This window comes from Canis lupus, chromosome 11 (genome assembly GCF_048164855.1).
Source record: "Canis lupus baileyi chromosome 11, mCanLup2.hap1, whole genome shotgun sequence".
NCBI lineage: Eukaryota > Metazoa > Chordata > Mammalia > Carnivora > Canidae > Canis > Canis lupus.
In genome coordinates this window covers 36,718,566-36,739,608 of record NC_132848.1, presented here as the reverse complement: position 1 = coordinate 36,739,608, position 21,043 = coordinate 36,718,566, and the positions used below count along the sequence as shown (strand labels likewise).

The 21,043-nt window shown below is 40.6% G+C and overlaps 1 protein-coding gene and 1 long non-coding RNA gene across 8 annotated transcripts in view; one reads left to right on the top strand and one right to left on the bottom strand.

Moving 5' to 3' along the window:
• Window positions 1-662: 662 nt before the first annotated feature.
• The window catches only part of TXNRD1 (thioredoxin reductase 1), a 138,532-nt gene continuing 118,151 nt past the window's right edge, over window positions 663-21,043 (top strand). Inside the window, exon 1 of one of the 7 annotated variants that reach the window (XM_072844283.1) lies at window positions 663-776. In XM_072844283.1, the coding sequence (XP_072700384.1) occupies window positions 689-776 (88 nt within the window). In that variant the 5' untranslated portion in view covers window positions 663-688. Of the gene's footprint in view, window positions 777-11,576; window positions 11,710-21,043 lie in introns of those variants that run through there. The other 6 variants (XM_072844289.1, XM_072844290.1, XM_072844293.1 and 3 more) reach the window with 6 other exon arrangements.
• Window positions 1,572-8,944, bottom strand: LOC140643004 (uncharacterized). The gene is made up of 2 exons (XR_012039387.1): window positions 8,793-8,944; window positions 1,572-3,719 (listed from the first exon to the last, which is right to left on the bottom strand). It is a non-coding gene; the product is annotated as an uncharacterized lncRNA (long non-coding RNA).

Below are 21,043 nucleotides of genomic sequence, written 5' to 3'. Positions count from 1 at the left end.
GCTAAACCACTGCGCCACCCGGGCTGCCCGAGAGGACGTTTTTAAAAAAAAAGTCTATTTATTTATTTATTGAGAGGACGTTTTTTAAAAAAAGTTTATTTATTTATTGAGAGGACTTTTTTTTTTAATTTTTATTTATTTATGATAGTCACACACACATTGAGAGAGAGAGAGAGAGAGAGAGAGAGGCAGAGACAGGCAGAGGGAGAAGCAGGCTCCATGCACCGGGAGCCCGACGTGGGATTCGATCCCAGGTCTCCAGGATCACGCCCTGGGCCAAAGGCAGGCGCTAAACCGCTGCGCCACCCAGGGATCCCCCGAGAGGACGTTTTTTAAAAAAAGTTTGTTTGTTTGTTTGTAGAGAGAGAGAGAGAGAGAGCGCGCAAGCAAACAGGAGCCGGGGTGGGAGGGACAAAGGGGTAGGGAGAGGCAGGCTCCCCACTGAGCAGGGAGCCCAATGCGGGGCTCGATCCCAGGACCCCAAGATCAGGACCTGAGCCGAAGGCAGACGCTTCATCAACTGAGCCACCCAGGGGCCCCTGGTGAGAATATTTTAATATGAAAAAAATTCACCTGCTTGAAAGAGAGGAGGCGGGACGTCAGGGTGTGACCGCCCCCCGCCGGCAGGGGGCGCGCGGCCTCCGCTCAGGGGCCGTCCGCCGCGAGTTCCCAGAGGCCTCCGCGGGCTATGGGCTGCGGGAAGAGCAAGGTGAGGGCGGGCGCCCCGCCCCAGCCGGAAGCCAACGGCCGCCGGGGCCCGGGCAGCCAATCGTCAGGTACGAGCGTGGGCGGAGGTGCGGCCTCAGGGCGCGGGGCGTGCGGGGCCGGGGGGCGCCCTCCGAGCGGCCTCCCCAGGACCTGCCCCGAGACGGCTTCCCGCGAGCGAGGCCGGGGCGGTGTCGGGGTGCCCTGGGCTGCTCCCTTGTTCCAAGCACCGTGTTTCGAAGGGGAATTCCCCCTCACCTCTCAAGGAGTGGCGGGCGGGGGTACAGAACCAAAATCCAAGGAACTTAAGGGCCGTTTTAACCGGAGATCCTGAATTGGTGGCTCGTGGGGGGGGGGGGGGGGGGCTCGTGCACCCCTTTGCCCACGCACACCCTCCGCCTTGGAGAATCTTTTGTTCTTTGTTGTTTAAAGATGTATATAGTCACGAGGGACACAGAGGCAGGGACCCGGGCAGAGGGAGCAGCAGGAGCAGCAGGCGCCCTGCGGGGAGCCCGAGGCGGGGCTCGATGCCGGTCCGGGACCCTGACCTGAGCCAAAGGCAGACGCTCAACAGCTGAGCCACCCGGGTGCCCTTCTCCTGCCCTCCCCGGCCTTCTCCACCCCTTGAGTCTTAGGCATGTTTCTGACCGCGATGGCCCACTCTCTCCAGGACTCCGGCAGGGGAAAGGCGCTGGGATTCCCTCCACTTTGTAGATGACGGTGACGGTGCCTAACAGGTACTAAGCACGGTTTCAAGCCCCCCACGTGGATGATCTTGTGTCACTTTACCAGCAGCACTAAAAGACAGCACAAAAGGATGATGAAACGTGCCCAAAGTTCCCCAGTAGTAAGCGGGAGCGCTGGGATAGGTGCAACGTTTGACTCCAGACTCCATCAAAATCTTCGTGCTGACCTCGGCAACTCCCAGATTTACAGGTGTTAAAAGCGAGACATAAAAGAGTCACTTGCCCAAAAGATGGAATTGTTAAATACCGCAGCACCTGTCTTCCTGTGGCTTATAATTTAGTGACAAGGCAGCATATGGCGAAGGGCTTAGAGGAATGGTAAAAAAAACAGCCAAGTGGGGAAGGCGAATCTCTTGGAAGAATTAGGATTTGGCTCCGGTGTCTGAGTGGGAAGCGGCTGATAAAAACCATTGTGGAGACACTGAAGGTGCTTATCCTGCTGGAATTTAGGACTTGAGGTGGGAAAAGGGAGAATGGGAGAGAGGCAGCTCCTACTCAAGATCAAGCAGCTGATGTGTGGTAATCACTTGAGTTTCTTCACAATGGAATTTGAGTAGCTGTGTCCCAAATTAACCTTTCCTTTCCCAGTTTCAGGATTTTTCCAGTGTCCATGTGCTATCATTTATTATTTAACTACATCCCCTTAAAAAAATACTTTTGGATCGAAATATACTGTACATTACAGAAAAGAGCAGCTAGAACCCAGCTAAAGAAACATTTCCTGCCCCCCAGAAACCCACCTTGTGCCTCTTACTCTCATACCAAGGGCAACCACTATGATTCCTAATAGCATAGTAGTTTCACCCGTTCTACATTTACTTTTTGAAATAAATTGTTTTAAGCACTAATCTGTGAAAGCACTGCTTTGTTTTAGATATTTTCTATACACGCCTACATATGCGTCCTATTGAAATTTAAAATGTTTTTCATATGTCACCTATAAACATTCTAGAAGCTATCTTCCTTGAGTGCCACTAATAATCTGCACACCAAATTTGTGACATGCCAGACCACATGTTACCCCCAAATGTGAAATTACATGGCTAGGTTTCAAGGAACTGACTTTCCTAAATGAGCAGCCAGAAATTAATGTGAAGTTTCTCACAATCTGGGGCAAGTTGTAATGATGAAGCGTGTGTTGATTAAATGACTCTTCTACTTAGCATTTATTATGTACCAGGCACTAACAACTCAGGAATGAACAAGGCATGACCTCAGCCCTGGAACTTGCAGTCCAGTGGAGAGCAAGGGTTTGGAAAATGCTGTATCATCATGTGTAATCATAAAGATAGATCGTTGAGATGCTGGGGAAGAATGGTAGAGGGAGTTAACTTCTGAGTGCTTAGAGTTTAATTTGGACTCCTGCCATGACACATATTCCATTCTATTTTAATTAACTGGTAAATGCTTATTTTTCCCCGCTGGATTTGTGAGGGTTAGGAATGTGTTTTGTTCATTATTTTGTCGGCCACAGTCCTTGACACGCTGCCTTACACATGGTTAGGACTCAGTAAATGTGTCCATATGCTCCATACGGCAAAGGACAACTTTTTGTGAGAAACTTTCCGAAAGCCGATGTTACTAACGTTGACCTGCGTCACGAGCATGCTCTCAAGGCGCACACGTGAGTTGTATCTTTCCATAATGTCAGCTTTGTTCGGTCATAAAGCAGGATTAATGTAATTATGAAGCAGGTTCAGGATTCCAAATTCAAAGACATGTCCCGATATCATTAACTTGGCTTCTTACATGGCACACAAAGCAGAACGTAAGTCACACGGTAAACAAGATAACAGTGGGTAGAAGTTAACAAACTAAACGTGAATTCAGCCTGTGAGCCCACGGTAGAGTCTGGTCCGGGTCAGCTCTCAGCACTTACTGCTTATGATGTTCGAGCAATGAAGGATCTCACCTCTGTTCAGAGATCAATCAGGAAGAGCCTTTGGTGGCAGCTGCCTTTTTAAAGAGGCCAGACATAAAGGGGTCATGTCTGAGGATAGTTTGCAGCAAAAATCCTCCCTTTTCAGAGAGATTTAATTAGTCTTGGGCCCTTGCAGACCTCCTCCACTTCGGCTTATTATCAGTTCTGGGTGTCAGCTGCTGCTGGTCTCAGCGATATCTTGTAGCTGCAGTATCTCAAGTACTTGCGTCATCACCTGACACAGGCCCCTGTTTTACATGAGTGACTCCATTTTGGTTTCTACAACCAGCTTCTCCAGTGAGGCAAGGACACAGTGTTTGCCAGTGTGTCTCCTCTTCTAAGACCACCTGCAAGAGAATTAATTACACAGAGGGTGGGTTATATGTAAGTTAAAAGTTTGTTTTCCTGGCTTCATCCTACTAAATCAAGCCTCATGGTATTGGGCCAGGAATTGCCATGTTTGGTGCTTCAGGTGATTCTGTTTGAACCAAGGTCTGAGAACACAGGAGGGAGGTGTTTGAGCCAGAGTGAACCCACCTTTTACTGGGGAGAGGCTCCTGTCCTTAGCAGTGGGGTTGAGGCTTGGGTGGAGGATGTAATAAGAAATTGAAAGCTGTGGTGTAGAAACTAAGATCATCCTGAGTGACGTGCTAGGAATCTGCAGTCAAAAGTGAATATTGCATAATTTGCTGGATAATTCAAGGGAAAACTTGCTCTTAGCCCACAATAGCCAGATAATTTAAATAAAAGTCTTTAGCCATTGTTTGAATCTTTACACTTGAATGTTCACCTCTTTGTATTAATGTTTTCCGAGTATTTAAAGCTTTTAAATGTGTCCTTTTTAAAAGTATATTTTGGATTTACAATTGGATTAAGCCCTTGAAAGGAGGGATTAATGTGTAACGTTGGTTCTTTTTTTTTTTTTTTTTTTTTTAAATTTTATTTATCTATCCATGATAGTCACAGAGAGAGAGAGAGAGAGAGAGGCAGAGACACAGGCAGAGGGAGAAGCAGGCTCCATGCACCGGGAGCCCAACGTGGGATTCGATCCCGGGTCTCCAGGATCGCGCCCTGGGCCAAAGGCAGGCGCCAAACCGCTGCGCCACCCAGGGATCCCACGTTGGTTCTTTTTTAACCTTCATACAACATCATTGAGCATTTCATGAATGTTCCTTATATCCTGTTCTTTAGCTCAGAGCTTTGCTAGTCTTACATGTGTACAGCTGTAAATCACTATTATGAATCCCTATTTGGTGTTGTAAAACAATTTATTGTTGGTTTAAATGAGAGTGCAAAGGTTTTCAGCTTTCAACCATTAGGGGTGTCAAGAATGCCTTAAAAATGTGCTACCAACTTTCGATCAATATTTTAGTTATTTTTTTGCCATAATTGAATGTATGTGTGTATAGGATATGTATACACACACAGACACTCTTCAGATGTCAGTGTCTATTGAATGAAGAATTGAGCTAAGCAGGTAGTGGGAGGTGGGACAGACTGAGAATCAGCTTGTTATGGGAAGAATGGACACAGTTGAGGGATTGAAAATTTGAATTAACTGCGAAGACAGGCAGGTAACAATAGACAACAGTGGAGACTGGGATGAACAAGGGACAACATGCGCTAAAAGGGGCTCGGCTCTTCTTTGTTGGGTGGGAAGATGACTCTAGTGTTGCTAGATACTTCTGATTTTCTTCAAGAGAAACTAGAAATCCACATATATTGGCTTGTGACTTCTTCCAGTTTGTAAATGTCAGTGATAATTCAGTTAAATAAAACAAAACACTGAGGGCCAAACAAGATACAATTGCAGGTAATTATGGCCTGTGAATATGTCGTGTCAAGCTGGCACACATTAAGGAAAAAAAGATGGGGGATCCCTGGGTGGCGCAGTGGTTTGGCGCCTGCCTTTGGCCCAGGGCGCGATCCTGGAGACTCGGGATCGAATCCCACGTCGGGCTCTCTGCATGGAGCCTGCTTCTCCCTCTGCCTGTGTCTCTGCCTCTCTCTCTCTCTCTCTGTGACTATCATGAATAAATAAATAAAATCTTTAAAAAAAAAAAAAAAAAGGAAAAAAAGATGGTGCCTTTTGAAGGTGTAGGAAAAGTAGACAAGGCAGAAAATCTACATTGTTTTCATAGATAGCAACGCAACACAGAGGAACAACTGAATGAACGATGTAGTGACTAAAGTATGATTTTCAAAAAGTTAAAAACATGATTCTTGTAAAAATAAGATGAACATGTATAAAAGTTTATTAAACTGAATGTATGAAGTAATCAGTAGGTGGTAAAGCTGCTGTTTTGAGGGAGAATCCAAGGAATAGAGAATCAGTCAAAGTATTACTGAATTGAATTTTGCTAGTAGTTACAGAACTGGTTAATGTCCTACAGGGCAATAAAACTGTAACCTTTGGTATTACTGGATAGACGTGTATAAGTTAAAATAAAACTTCAGAGTCCCAGGGGTGCCTGGCTGGCTCAGTAGGTAGAGTGTGAGACTCTTGATCTTGGGGTCATGAGTTCAGGCCCACATTGGGTGTAGAGATTATTTAACAGCAACATCTTAAAACAATGACAAAACTTCAGTGTCTGGACACTAATGAACTAGTAAATAACAAAGTCAAGAACAAGCACATTCTCTTCAAGGATTGAATGATCCTTTATTGGGCTTGTTAAACAAACAATGCCCCAGTATGACATTGAAATGGCATCGTCATCCTCTTCCTTTATTTTCAAGTTTTGGATGCTTTTTTTTAAGATCATGGATATTATACCAGAGTTATGGTTACCATGGAGTAATTGCTCACTTACTTAGTGGCATTTGAAGCTGGTTATTCCTCCATCCCCAATGTGCTGCCCAAATTCAACTACTTTTTCAGGTATGTGCCACAGCCTACATAAGGTTTAAACCTCTGTGACCATATTAAAGACTTGCGCCCCTCTATATCCAGTTAATGATTGTTTCGTTGAATACTTTATAACAAAGATTTAATTGGAAGTGGATACAGTACAGTCATGTACTGTACTGTTTTAGGTTCATGGAAGTAATTGTACATATTTGAGCAACGGCTAGTTCTTTGGTTTTTTTTTTTTTTTCTTTTATGTAGGCAGTGAGGTCAAAGAAGTGAGGGGGGTTGCTTGGTAAGCTGCTTTCCACCCCCATCAGGTTTTGTCAGAAATGTTAATACTGGGCTAAACAGTCTTTATGCTGGGAGAGCCAGGAGGCAAGGTTTCCTTGTACCTATTTGCAGTAGGATTCCATGGTATCTTTCTGGATGTGATTTGATTTGCTAGACTGGTAATATGATCCTCAGGATTTGGTGGGGCTGATCTGGCTGGGCAAGAGCGGGTGTCCAAACCAAAGTGAAATGAAAAGGAAGTTAAACTGGGATTGGGTCCTCAGTCAAGTGCAGGGAATAGCAGTAACAGCTCGTTGGTATTACAAAGAGGCAGCTGCGGGTAGAGATTGGCAAGGAGGGAGGAAAAAGCATGGGCCAGTGTGTGTTTGGCAACTGGTTTGGGAGCACAACAGCAGGAATGACTTGCTAAAGCATGTTAATTGTATTTATTAAAACAACCCAACAAAAAGCCAAGTCAATGTCTTTAGCTCTGGGTGTGGGCAGAGTAGTGTGAGAAGGGGAGGGGTAGATTTTTTTTTTTAAGATTTATTTATTTTACTTAATTTTTTTAGAGAAAGTGCATGAGCAGTGGGAAGGGAAAGAAAGGAGGGAGAGAGAATCTTAAGCATCAAGTCTGATGCAGGGCTTGATCCCATAACCTATGAGATCATGACCTGAGCCAAAAGCAAGAGTCCAACACTTAACTAACTGGGCCACCCAGGCACCCCAGGAGGAGGTAGATTTTAAAGAGAATTGTGTGTTGGATCTTTTCTTTTTGCATAGGTACTGATTAGTAATCATTCTCACTACATTGGACCAATCCTGGAGCTCCTAGTGAAGTTTGTTTTAAGAACAAAGGACCTTTTGACAGGGTTAGGTCTCTTTCTAAGCCCTTCTCTTGCATTTGACACATTTTTTCTTCCTGTTCGCTGATCTTGCCAAGCTCCTTCATTCATCTGTTCTTGAACATTTGGTTGTCTGCCTAGAATATTCTCCTTCTTCTCTTTGCTGAGCAAGCTCTCCTTACCCATAAAGACCCATTCCAAGTGACAGTGTTGAGATTCCCCAAGTAGAGTTAGTGTTGTGCCTTGTGGAAAACTATGGCCTTTTCCATTTTCTGTTACAGGACATATAGTGCATTGTGTAGTGCGCTCTACTAGGCTGACTTCCCAGGGTAAGGATGTCTTGCTCAGAGTTGAATTTCCTTTTTGGGATGATGTATCATGACACATAGTAGATGCTCAAAAATAATTGTATCAAGTGAGTCAAGTTTTTTCCATCTCTCTGATTTTTCTTTTACTTTATTGTTTTTTGAGAGAGAGAGAGAGAGAGAATCCATGCACCCACACAAGCATAAGACGGGCAAAGGGAGAGGGAGACAGAGAGAATCTTAAGCAGGATCCAGGCTGAGCATGGAGCCTGAGACAGGGCATGTCTCACGACCCTGAAATCATAACCTGAACCAAAAACAAGAGTGGGACGCTTAACCAACTGAGCCACCCAGGCACCCCTCCTGTCTGATTTTTCTATCCTGGTGAAAGTCAATGGAGGACCATCTTTCTTTCCTTTTGGAAACCTCTTATCTACTTCTCTTTCCCCACCTCTTTGGAATCCTACAAATGGGACATCTCAGGCAGGTAAAATTGTCTTCGTCAATTTTCCAATATACCATATGGAATGTTGTAGTTTCCAGTAATAATTTTTTTTGAAAGGGAAGATAATTCTTGTAAATTAGGCTACATTTCCTCATTCAACACTTAAGCTAACCATCTTATAGACGTTAGGCATTGTAGGCAAATGAGGCGCAGAAGAGGAAAGGGCATGTAACTGGTAAGGCTCCAGTCCTTACTGGAGCCAGGATTCTCACCTAGGAACTAATGCTCTTAAGTACTGTGCCATACTCCTTCCCATAATAGACTGATTAGCCATTTCTAATCTAATGGCAATATGGATCCCCCCTTGAAAGTAAAGCGTTGTGTTATTATGAGAACCAGCCCTAGAATTAAAATAAAACTTTTTGGAGGATTGCCAGTACCTGGAAATAATGGGGAAAGGAGCATGTTTATGTAGTTTAACCTTATATTTAGGGACAAGTAGAATAAAAATCAGTCATAGAAATCCTGAATAGCCCTCAATACCCAGTTTAGGTGGTGAATGCTGAATGCAATGGGCTCACTGATCTGCCTACAAAGCAGAGTAGATCCCTTTATCACTTCATGTCCACAAGACCAATTGTGTCCCTGGAATATAACCTTGAACCAATAGGAAGAACTTGATATAAAACAACTTAGCAGAGTACCTGAGTGGCTCAGTGGTTGAGTGTCTACCTTCGGCTCAGGGTGTGATCCTGGGATCCTGGCATCGAATCCCACATCGGGCTTCCTGCATGGAGCCTGCTTCTCCCTCTGCCTGCGTCTCTGCCTCTCTCTGTGTGTCTCTCATGAATAAATAAATAAAATCTTAAAAAAAAAAAAAAAACAAACAAACTTAGCTTCCAAGTTAGGTCCCTGATATAGTCACTGTCATGACAGTGATGATGTAGCTAGCTGCTCATTTAGATTATGCTCCACAAGTCACTTGAGAGACAATGGAAAACAAACCTCTAATTCTTGTTGTACCAACAACTAGCTATATGATCTTAGACAATTTCCATAGCACTTTTGCGCCTTGGTTTCCTTGCAAAATAAGGTGAATGGATAAATGTTAAGTCCTTTCCAGCTCTTGGGACGCCAGGGTGGCTCAGCGGTTAAGCGCCTGCCTTTGGCCCAAGGCATGATCCTGGAGTCCCCAGATGGAGTCCCACTTTGGGGTCCCTGCAGGGAGCCTGCTTCTCCCTCTGCCTATGTCTCTGCCTCTCTCTCTCTCTGTGTCTCTCACTAATAAATAAAATCTTAAGACAAAAAGACCTTTCCAGCTCTAATATTCTGTAGATCTGTCTCCCAGAAAAGTTAATCAAATCACCAGATGCATAGGAAATGTATTAATTCCAAATAAAAATAACTAGCATTTTATAGGATCCCACAATATACAAAGGAATTTTGCATGTATTATCTAAGACATATCCTTTTTCTCATCTTGGCTGCTGGAACGCATGCCTGAACAACTAGGATTTTAACTCATTTGCTTCATTTTATGTGGGTATGTCAGTAACTTCTGACATAGCAGGAAGGAGCTTGCTTTAAAGTAATAAATATGCTAAGATCCAAATAATATCTTAATTGCATTTTTTAAGATTTCAGTAGAGGAATATGCATAAATTCAAGTATATTTTTAGAACCCATTCTCTGAGGATAAAGAAGATGTGGTTTATGTATACAATGGAATATTACTCAGCCATTAGAAATGACACATACCCACCACTTGCTTCGACGTGGATGGAACTGGAAGGTATTATGCTGAGTGAAATAAGTCAATTGGAGAAGGACAAACAATATATGGTCTCATTCATTTGGGGAATATAAATAATAGTGAAAGGGAATAGAGGGGAAGGGAGAAGAAATGGGTAGGAAATATCAGAAAGGGAGACAGAACATAGAAGACTCCTAACTCTGGGAAACGAACTGGGGGGCGTGGAAGGGGAGGAGGGCGGGGGGTGGGGGTGAATGGGTGATGGGCACTGAGGGAGGCACTTGACGGGATGAGCACTGGGTGTTATTCTGTATGTTGGCAAATTGAACACCAATAAAAAATAAATTTATTATTACAAAAAAAAAAAGAACCCATTCTCTGAGAAGGCTGATCCTTAAATTCATGTCCCTCTTGTTCATATAAGATCTCTATTGCAGTCTTGTTTTTTCATTTTATAACAACTGCATAGGAAATGAGTGTATCTTTTGAGATACCTTGTTAAATTTTATTTTTTTAATTTTTATGATACAAGTAAAATTGATAGTTTTAACACATGTGTACATAATCAGCATATATTAACAGTTCCATAATCCTGAAAAAACTCTCTTATGCTGTCCTTTTCTGGACACAACCAACCCCCACTTCTAACTTCTGGGAACCACTATCTGTTCTCCGTATAGTTTTGCATTTTCAGGAATGTCATATAAATAGAATTACACAATATATAACTTTTTGAGATTTTTTTTTCCGCACAGTAAAATGCCTTAGAAATTTATCCAATTTGTTGTGTGTAACTATAGTTTATTCCATTTCATTGCATTTATTACATTGCATGAATATGCCATAATTTATTTACCTTTCATTCATTGAAGAATATTTGGAGGGATCCCTGGGTGGCGCAGCAGTTTAGCGCCTGCCTTTGGCCCAGGGCGCGATCCTGGAGACCCGGGATCGAATCCCACGTCGAGCTCCCGGTGCATGGAGCCTGCTTCTCCCTCTGCCTATGTCTCTGCCTCTCTCTCTCTCTCTCTCTCTCTGTGTGACTATCATAAATAAATAAAAATTAAAAAAAAAGAATATTTGGATTATTTCCACTTTTTTGGATTATAAGTAGAGCTGCTATAAATATTTACATAAGGGTTTTTAAAAGTTGAGACATAACTAACGTACCATTAAAAAAAAAAATCACCATTTAAAAATGCATAGTTGGGCAGCCCTGGTGGCTCAGTGGTTTAGCGCTGCCTTCGGCCCAGGGTGTGATCCTGGAGACCCCAGGCTCAAGTCCCGTGGGCTCCCTGCATGGAGCCTGCTTCTCCCTCTGCCTGTGTCTCTGCCTCTCTCTGTCTCTCATGAATAAATTTAAAAAATAAATAAATAAAATAAAATGCATAGTTCAGGTACAACCATGTAATTTTCACTACCCCTAAAAGAAACATTGTATCCATAAATACTAGCCTCCACCCACCCACCCCCACCCCTGCCAGCCCTGTCAGCCACCAATCTACCTATCTCTATAGATTTGCCTATTCTAGACATTTCATAGAAATTGAATCATTGCAGTCTTGTTAAACTTTTTCCCAAGTATTTTATTCTTTTTGAGGTTATTGTAAACGGGGGGAAAATGCTTGCCTAATTTCATTTTCAGATTCATCTATAGGAATATAATCTCATATCTTACAACCTTGCTGAACTTGCTTATTCATTCTAACAGGTGTGTGTATGTGTGTTCTCCTGAGGATTTTCTACAGAGAAGATCGTGTTATCTGTGAATACAAGTAGTTTTATTCATACTTTTCAACTTGGATACCTTTTATTTCTTTGCCTAATTGCCCTGGCAATAACTGTCAATACAGTGTTGAATGGAAATGGTAAGACCAGACATCTTTATCTTGTCCCTGATCTTAGAGGAAAAGCATTCTTTCACCATTAAGCATGATGTTAGCCTTTGTTTTTTGCAGATGGCCTTTATCAAATTGAGAGTTTCCTTCTATTCCTGGTTTGTTGAGTATTTTTTTTATCATGAAAGGTGGTTATTAATTTTGTCAAATGTTTTTTCTGCATCTATTGAGATGATCATGTAGTTTTTGTTTTTTATTTTTTATTCTTTTTAAAAAATATTTTATTTATTCATGAGAAACACGGAGAGGCAGAGACACAGACAGAGGGAGAAGCAGGCTCCATGCAGGAAGCCCAATGTGGGACTCGATCCCAGGACTCTAGGATCATGCCCTGAACTAAAGGCAGATAGATGCTCAACCACTTAGCCGCCCAGGGGTCCCTTGTTTTTTATTCTGTTTAAAAATGATTACATCAATTAATTTTTTAAAAGATTTTATTTGTTTATTCATGAAAGACACAGAGAGAGAGGCAGAGACACAAGCAGAGGGAGAAGCAGACTCCCTATGGGGAGCCCGATGTGGGACCTGATCCTCGGACCCTGGGATCATGCCCTGAGCAGAAGGCAGATGCTCAACCACTGAGCCACCCAGGGGTTCCTCAATTGATTTTTTCATATGTTAAATCAACCTATGCAAAGTTAATCCTGGGATAAATTCCACTTGATGATTGATACATAATTATTTCGATTATGTTGCTGGATTTGGTTTGCTAATATTTTGTGGAGGATTTTTGTGTGTATAGGGAATATTGTTCTGTGTTTTTCTTTTCATGTAATGTTCTTGTCTAGTTTTCAAGGTAATAGTGGTAATCATAAAATGAGTTGAGAAATGTTCTTTCCTTTTCTGTTTTTTGGAATAGTTTGTGAAGAATTGGTGTTAATTCTGCTTTGGATGTTTGTTAGAGTTCACTAATGAAGACATCTGAGTCTGAGCTTTTCTTTGTGGGAAGTTTTCTTGGTGATTCAATTCTCCACTAGTTATAGGTCTGTTTAGATTTGCATTTCTTCTTGAGTCAGTTTGGGTAGTTACAGGGCATCTAGTACATTGGCATATAACTGATACGGGTTTTTCTTTTAGACCATTAATATGGTAGATTATATGTATATATTTTAAAGATTTTATTTATTTATTCATGATAGACATAAAGAGAGAGAGAGGCAGAGACACAGACAGAGGGAGAAGCAGGCTACATGCCAGGAGCCTGACGTGGGACTCGATCCCAGGACTACAGGATCACGCCCTGGGCCGAAGGCCGGTGCTAAACCGCTGAGCCACCCAGGGATCCCTATGGTGGATTATATTGATTGAGTTTGAATATTGAACCAGTCTTGTATCCCCAGGATAAACACCCTGGGATCATGACCTGAGCCGAAGGCAGATATTTAACCAACAAAGCCACACAAGCACCCCTCATTGGCTATTTTTTTTTTTCTCATTGGCTATTCTTAACACTCATTAGGTCACATAAAGAATATGAAAAATGCAGAATATTTTCTGTATAAATGTTTGAAGCATGTTTATTGAAATTATGAGAATTAATGGTGTAGTATAGGTGAGATCTTTTTAGCTAGCTCTTAAGTGGTATGTAGTAGGAGTGTGTGTGTGTGTGTGTGTGTGTGTGCGCGCATACGTAGGTATGTGAGGAATCAGTTGTGTCATTTTCCACAGATTCTTTTTGTAGTTTAATGACTATTATTCAGGTTTAATAGTAAGTATGTTATACAAAGTATGTTAATAGTAAGTATGTTATACATTTTCTGCCATGTATATGCTTTATGTTCACAAAGGGCACATTTGCAGAAATGTCTAGACCAACTCATATCACAGATGGAAAAATTGAAGTCCAGAAGGCATTATTAAGCCAGATCTATCTCTCAAGTCATTGAAAGTCATTTTTAAAGGACATACTAAGGAAAGCTTCTCAATTTTATTCTTTCATGGGAGACAGAACATGAGAGACTCCTAACTCTGGGAAACGAACAAGGGGTGGTAGAAAGGGAGGTGGGCGGGGGTGGGGGTGACTGGGTGATGGGCACTGAGGGGGGCACTTGACGGGATGAGCACTGAGTGTTATTCTATATGTTAGCAAATTGAACACCAATAGAAAATAAAAAGATTTTATTCTTTCATGTAATATCTTTTGTTTTCACACTTCCAATTTTAAAAAACTTCTATAGTATTTCCTTTAAAATGATGTTTTTATTAATAGCATCAATATAAAATTTAACAGCGAGGTGAAAAGAAGTTGGATTTTCTTCTTCTTCCATTTGATCATTCAGTAGTAGACCCTAACCCTGACCTGATAATCTTTGGGCTGAGTGATCCAGTAAATAAGAATAACCTTCTGCCCACCCCTGCCCACCCCCACAAGAAGAGTCAGTTTCTAGTGACAACTCATTTGAGCTTCTGGCATATTTTCTTCCATCATAGATCATTCCATAATCCAGTCCTTTGGGGAAGGGCTATTTCCTTTCAAATGTATCTTCTCAGTCTCATATAGCTATCTAATCCTGGACATGGCATATCATCATAATAGTATACAACTGTGGGGTGAGGCAAGTGGGAAATCCCTAAGAGGTAGCACCTTCAGCATAACCCAGGTTTAATTTTAACCCTCTAATGAGACTCCTCTGAGATAAAGAAGAGCTATAATCAGGACTTGTAGGCCTGTTTGTAGCAGCTCTTCTGAAACATACTAAGTACTTAACATGGCAAGTTCTTTGTAAGAATTAAAAATCCCTCTGAGGCTTAAAAAAACATCCTAGGTGTTTTGTTTTAATTTGGCAAATAAATAGTACTAAAGACTAAGATGCATTTATTCAGTGTTAGAGAAGTCATCATCATGTCACATTAAGGAGTCTTTAGTCTTCCTTCTTATGTTCTTATGTTTTATTTTTCTAACATGTCTCATACCCTGCAGCCTTTAAAAAGCGTGCATAATTATCTTGTCTTCTCACCATATAGATCATGTCATACTTCCCCATGATAGCTTCCCCACTCTTAGGATTTTTATGGAATATCTTGTTATTTCATGGAGTCTTATTAGACCCAAGTGTAATAATATTCCGGGTTGAAAAAAATACCATTACAAATGTTAATTTATTAAAAGAAATCTGAGAGCAGTGGCATGTTTGCAAAATCCTTGAGCCAAATAAAAAGTTTTAGAGCTATAGGATTTGCGGAAATCCTTGATTTCTTCTGATGTCTTATAGTCTAGGTGCTTTTCACCATAGGCAACAGAGTAAACACATGAATGTGACAAACCTATGAACCAGGAAGTGATGACAGCGGGCAGAGTGGAGTGCTATAAAATTTTTATCATCACATTTGAAGTGATCATGTGGCTTATTAATGGCAGAAATTCAAGTTCTAACAAGTGGCAGTTTTAGTTTGTATTTAACTCTGCATTTTGCTTCCTTTTGCTGGGCTCTGCTTTGCTTTCCCCCTTGACTCCCCTGCTCTGAAATTTACAAGCTACTCCTCTCATCTCTTGACAGCCTTGACCCCGTGCTCTCAGAAGTCTAAGCTGTCAACTCCAATAATCTGCTGCTGTTTTTTTTTTTGTCCTGGTGACTACAGCATAGACCTGCAGGCCTTGAGAGCCTCATGCAATGTGTAAGGATCAAGGAAGGAGGGGAACATTGAATCTGTTTGTTCTACAGTTGGTAAGGTCACTTTACCTCCTCCTTCCTCTTCTTCCTCTTGTTCTCCTCCTTTACTTTCCTCCCCTCCTCCTCCACCATCTCCTCCTCCATTTTGTTTTAAGTGGCATGGAGTTAGAACTAACAACAGTGACAAAAGCAATTTTTTTGTTTTTTAAGAGGAGCCTAGACTGAAGGACTGCCCTATTCTAATTAGTGTTGGGGACTCTGGGGAGAGAAGCCAAGTTGTGTTCGCTTTAAGAATTTTTTTTTTCATGGGATCCCTGGGTGGCTCAGCAGTTTAGCACCTGCTTTTGGCCCAGGACACGATCCTGGAGTCCCGGGATTGAGTCCCGTGTCGGGCTCCCGGCATGGAGCCTGCTTCTCCCTCTGCCTGTGTCTCTGCCTCTCACTCTCTATGTCTATCATAAATAAATAAATAAATAAATAAATAAATAAATAAATAAATAAATAAATAAATAAATAAATAAATAAATAAATAAATAAATAAATAAATAAATAAATCTTTAAAAAAAATTTTTTTTTCAGGCCTAGATAAAATTAGCTCCTATGGAATTTCTACCTTTCATGTTTTCTTTCTTTCAAATCTTTGAAAACATCAAGATTGGTCGTTGTCAAACTTTTGTCAAACTTTTGGTCTTAATACTCTTTTACTCTTCGACGTTATTAAGAATGCCAACAGTGAAAAAGGCAAATGCATCTTATTATTATGAAAACAGTTTTGACCTCAGGGATTCCAGAGGTATGCCTACCACATTTTGAGGGCCACTGCTCTAAGAGATGTTTATGTTGCCTAAACAAAGGAAATCAAGAAATAAGTCCCAGGGATTCCTTATTAGCTACAAGTTGATGTACCCAAAGTTGGCTGACTTACAACTTCCGGAGTTTTTCAAACTCAAACCAGCCATCTGCAGAGACATGACTGAAGGTAATGGAATGAAGACGAATGAGCCAGACTTTTCCCGCAACTCTGAACAGGAATACAGTATTATGGGCTTTGTAGAAAAGCTTTGAAGGCTATTATCCCAATAATTCTAGCAATTTCCCCAGTCAACAGAAAGGTTGAAAGACTAGTATAATGGATACCCAAATTCTCTTCTTAAGATTCACATTTTGCTACATTTGTTTTATTTTCCTTCCTTACATCCTCTTTTTTCTCCCAAACAATCCCCCTCTACTCTTTTATCTTGAACCATTTGAAATAAATTACAGACATCACAACTTTTAGCCTTAAGTATTTCAGCATGTGTCTCCTAAGAACAAATACTCTTCCATATAAAGTCAGTGGACTTAACACAATAATATCATCCTATGTAAGTTCATATTAAAATTTACTCAGTTGTGGGGCACCTGGCTGGCTCAGTCCATGGTGCATGCAATTCTTGATCTTGGGGTTGTGAGTTAGAGCTCTAATTAAGGATCATATATTGCAAATTGTGGCCAATTATTGTGTCTTGCAAAAAAAAAATCTTTTTTAAGTTTGAGAAATACAAAAAAGGAAAAGTCATGCATAATTCTATCTTGCCAATATAACTTCTATAACCATATTGCATATCCCTTTTTAGGATTCCTATATGCAAAGTTTCATGTAATTGTAAAACTATGGTATATAGGATTTGGTATTCTGTTTCTTTGCAATTAACAATACGTTAAGCCATTTCCATATTGTTTTGAATCTTGCATAAGTATAGAACCATTAAAATTATTGAAGAAAAAGAGAGGTACTATAATTTAGCCATTCTCCTAATGTTGGACATATGTTGTTTTCCAGTTTTTTTTTTTTACTATAACCAATGATGCTGTGTTGGTAACATATAGATAAAAAGAATGGATTGAGGATGGGAATAGAAAGGTGTGAAGGAGGCTGGAGAGGAGGAATAGAAGCTGTTTGCAATTTAGCCTTTGGAGAGAGAAAGGTGGCTGAAACAAGATATGATTTTGTCCCTGTCCTTAGAAAGGTGATACACATGTTCAGGAGGTAGGGAGTGGAAAATGTTGATAGGTCAGTGGTCTGTTTTGCTCCCTTGGATTTCACAGGAAGTTAACATGATTATTCCTAAGGCTATAGAACTCATATTGAAAAGAGATTTGGAAATTTTCCCATTAACCAGATGATGCTAATTATATAAATAAAAATTACTAAAAACTTTTCCTATGAGAAGACTAGAAAGTGAGGGTCATTTTATGAATATAATGTTTTCATTAGTTTAATTTTTTTGTTGTTGTTCTTAAGATAAATTCCTATAAGAATCCTTGGTTGAAAAGGATGGCTGTTGGGTGACTGTGTGGATCAGTGGTTGAGCGTCTGCCTTCAGCTCAGGTCATGATCCTGGGGTCCTGGGATCGAGTCCCACATCAGACTCCCTGCATGGAGCCTGCTTCTCCTCCCTCTGGCTTGTGTCTCTGCCTCTCTCAGTGTGTCTCTCATGAATAAATAAATAAAATCTTAAAAAAAAAAAAGGAAAAGGATGGCTATTTCAATGGTTTTTGATCCACACTATCAAATGGTTTTCCAAAAGAATAGTAACAGCTTATACTAGATACTCCCTTATGTTCATGGACTCCCATTAGTGTACATTTACCAACACTGGGAGTTTCCATTTTTAATACATAAAAAATGGGGACACCTGGGTGGCTCAATGGTTGAGCATCTGCCTTCAGCTCAGAGCGTGATCCCAGAGTCCTGGGATCGAGTCCCACATCAGGTTCCCCACAGGGGGCCTGCTTCGCCCTCTGCCTGTGTCTCTGCCTCTCTCTGTATCTCATGAATAAATCAATAAAATCTCTTACATATATATGTGTATATAAATATGAAACTATACTTCATTGCTTTAATCTTCAATTCTGATTTTGAAAGAAAAGTGAAATAGACATTTTATTCTAGGTTTGTTCTTTATTTTCTAATGAATTAGTTGTTCTTGTTCTTTATTCACTTTATCATTTGTGATCCTGCTGTTTATTCACCAATTTGCTTGAGTTCTTTTTGTTTGTTATATAGTAAGAGATAAGTGAAAAAACTTTTTTCCAAATTATGGAGCCATAATTACGATATTATTTTAATTTTTTAAAATTTTTAAACACTTTTTTAGAGAGGGAGGGGCGCTGGGGGAGAGGAAAAGAGAAAATCCCAAGTAGGCTTCACATCCAGTGCAAAGCTCAACATAGGGCTTGACCTCATGACCATGAGATCATGACCTGAGCCAAAATTAGTTAACAGACTGAGCCACCCAGGTGTACCGTCACCATACTATTTAAAAAAATTTTTTTTTCTCAGACAACAAAATGAAATGAAAAGCATCCAGATTGGCACAGAAGTCAAACTCTCACTCTTTGCAGATGACATAATACTGTATGTGAAAAACCCAAAATACTCCACCCCCAAAATTTCTAGAACTCATACAGGAATTCAGCAAAGTGGCAGGATACAAAATCAATGCACAGAAATCAGTGGCATTTCTATACACTAACAATGAAACAGAAGAAAGAAAAATAAAGGAGTTGATCCCATTTACAATTGCACCAAAACCTATAAGATATCTAGGAATAAACCTAACCAAAGAGGCAAAAGATCTGTATTCAGAAAATTATAGAATACTCATGAAAGAAATCAAGGAAGACACAAAGAAATGGAAAAACATTCTATGCTCATGGATTGGAAGAACAAATATTGTTAAAATGTCTATGTCACCTAGAGCAATCTATGCATTCAGTAAAATTCCTATCAAAATACCATCAACTTTTTTCACAGAGCCGGAACAAATAATCTTAAAATTTGTATAGAACCAGGAAGGACCCTAAATAGCCAAAGGAATGTTGAAAACCAAACTGATGGCATCACAATCCCAGACTTCAAGCTGTATTACAAAGCTGTGATCATCAAGACAGTATGATACTGTAGCACAAACAGACACAAATCATTGGAACAGAAGAGGGAACCCAGAAATGGACCCTCAACTCTATGGTCAACTAATCTTTGACAAAGCAGGAAAGTATATCCGATGGAAAAAAAGATAGTCTCTTCAACAAATTGTATTGGGAAAATTGGACGGTCAAGTACAGAAGAATGAAACTGGACCAATCCCTTATGCCATACACAAAAATAGACTTGAACTGGATGAAAGATCTAAATGTGAGACAGGAATCCATCAAAATCCTAGAGGAGAATGCAGATAGCAACCTCTATGATCTCAGACACAGCAACTTCTTGCTAGACACATCTCCAAAGGCACAAGGGAAAGAAAGGCAAAAAAGAACTATTGCCACATCAGCAAGATTAAAAGCTTTTGCACGGCAAAGGAAACAGTCAGTAAAACCAAAAGACAACTGATAGAATGGGAGAAGATATTTGTAAATGTCTTATCAGATAAAGGTCTAGCTAGTATCCAAAATCTATAAAGAACTAATCAAACTCAACACCCAAAGAACAAATAATCCTGTCAAGAAATGGGCAGAAGACATGAACAGACATTTCGCCAAAGAAGACATACATACATAGCGCCAAAGGCAGGCGCTAAACCACTGCGCCACCCAGGGATCCCTCATTGTGGTTTTGATTTGTATTTCCCTGATGGCAAGTGATGCGGAGCATTTTCTCATGTGCTTGTTGGCCATGTCTATGTCTTCCTCTGTGAGATTTCTGTTCATGTCTTTTGCCCATTTCATGATTGGATTGTTTCTTTGCTGTTGAGTTTATTTTTTTTTAAGATTTTATTTATTTATTCATAGAGATGCAGAGAGAGAGAGAGAGGCAGAGACACAGGCAGATGGAGAAGCTGGCCCCATGCAGAGAGCCTGACATGGGACTCCATCCCGGGAGTCCAGGATCATGCCCTGGGCTGCAGGCGGCGCTAAACTGCTGCGCCACCGGGGCTGCCTGCTGTTGAGTTTAAGAAGTTCTTTATAGAAAAAAAAAAAAAATAAAAAAAAAATAAAAAAAAGAAGTTCTTTATAGATCTTGGAAACTAGCCCTTTATCTGATACGTTATTTGCAAATATTTTCTCCCATTCTGTAGGTTGTCTTTTAGTTTTGTTGACTGTTTCTTTTGCTGTGCAAAGCTTCTTATCTCGATGAAGTCCCAATAGTTCATTTTTGCTTTTGTTTCTTTTGCCTTCGTGGATGTATCTTGCAAGAAGTTGTGGCAGAGTTCAAAAAGGGTGTTGCCTGTGTTCTCCTCTAGGATTTTGATGGAATCTTGTCTCACATTTAGATCTTTCATCCATTTTGAGTTTATCTTTGTGTATGGTGCAAGAGTGGTCTGGTTTCATTCTTCTGCATGTGGATGTCCAATGTTCCCAGCACCATTTATTGAAGAGACTGTCTTTCTTCCAGTGGATAGTCTTTCCTCCTTTATCGAATATTAGTTGACCATAAAGTTGAAGGTCCACTTCTGGATTCTCTATTCTGTTCCATTGATCTATGTGTCAGTTTTTGTGCCAGTACCACACGGTCTTGATGACCCCAGCTTTGTAGTACAACCTGAAATCTGGCATTGTGATGCCCCCAGATATGGTTTTCTTTTTTTAATATTCCCCTGGCTATTCGGGGTCTTTTCTGATTCCATACAAATCTTAAGATAATTTGTTCCAACTCTCTGAAGAAAGTCCATGGTATTTTGATAGGGATTGCATTGAATGTGTAAATT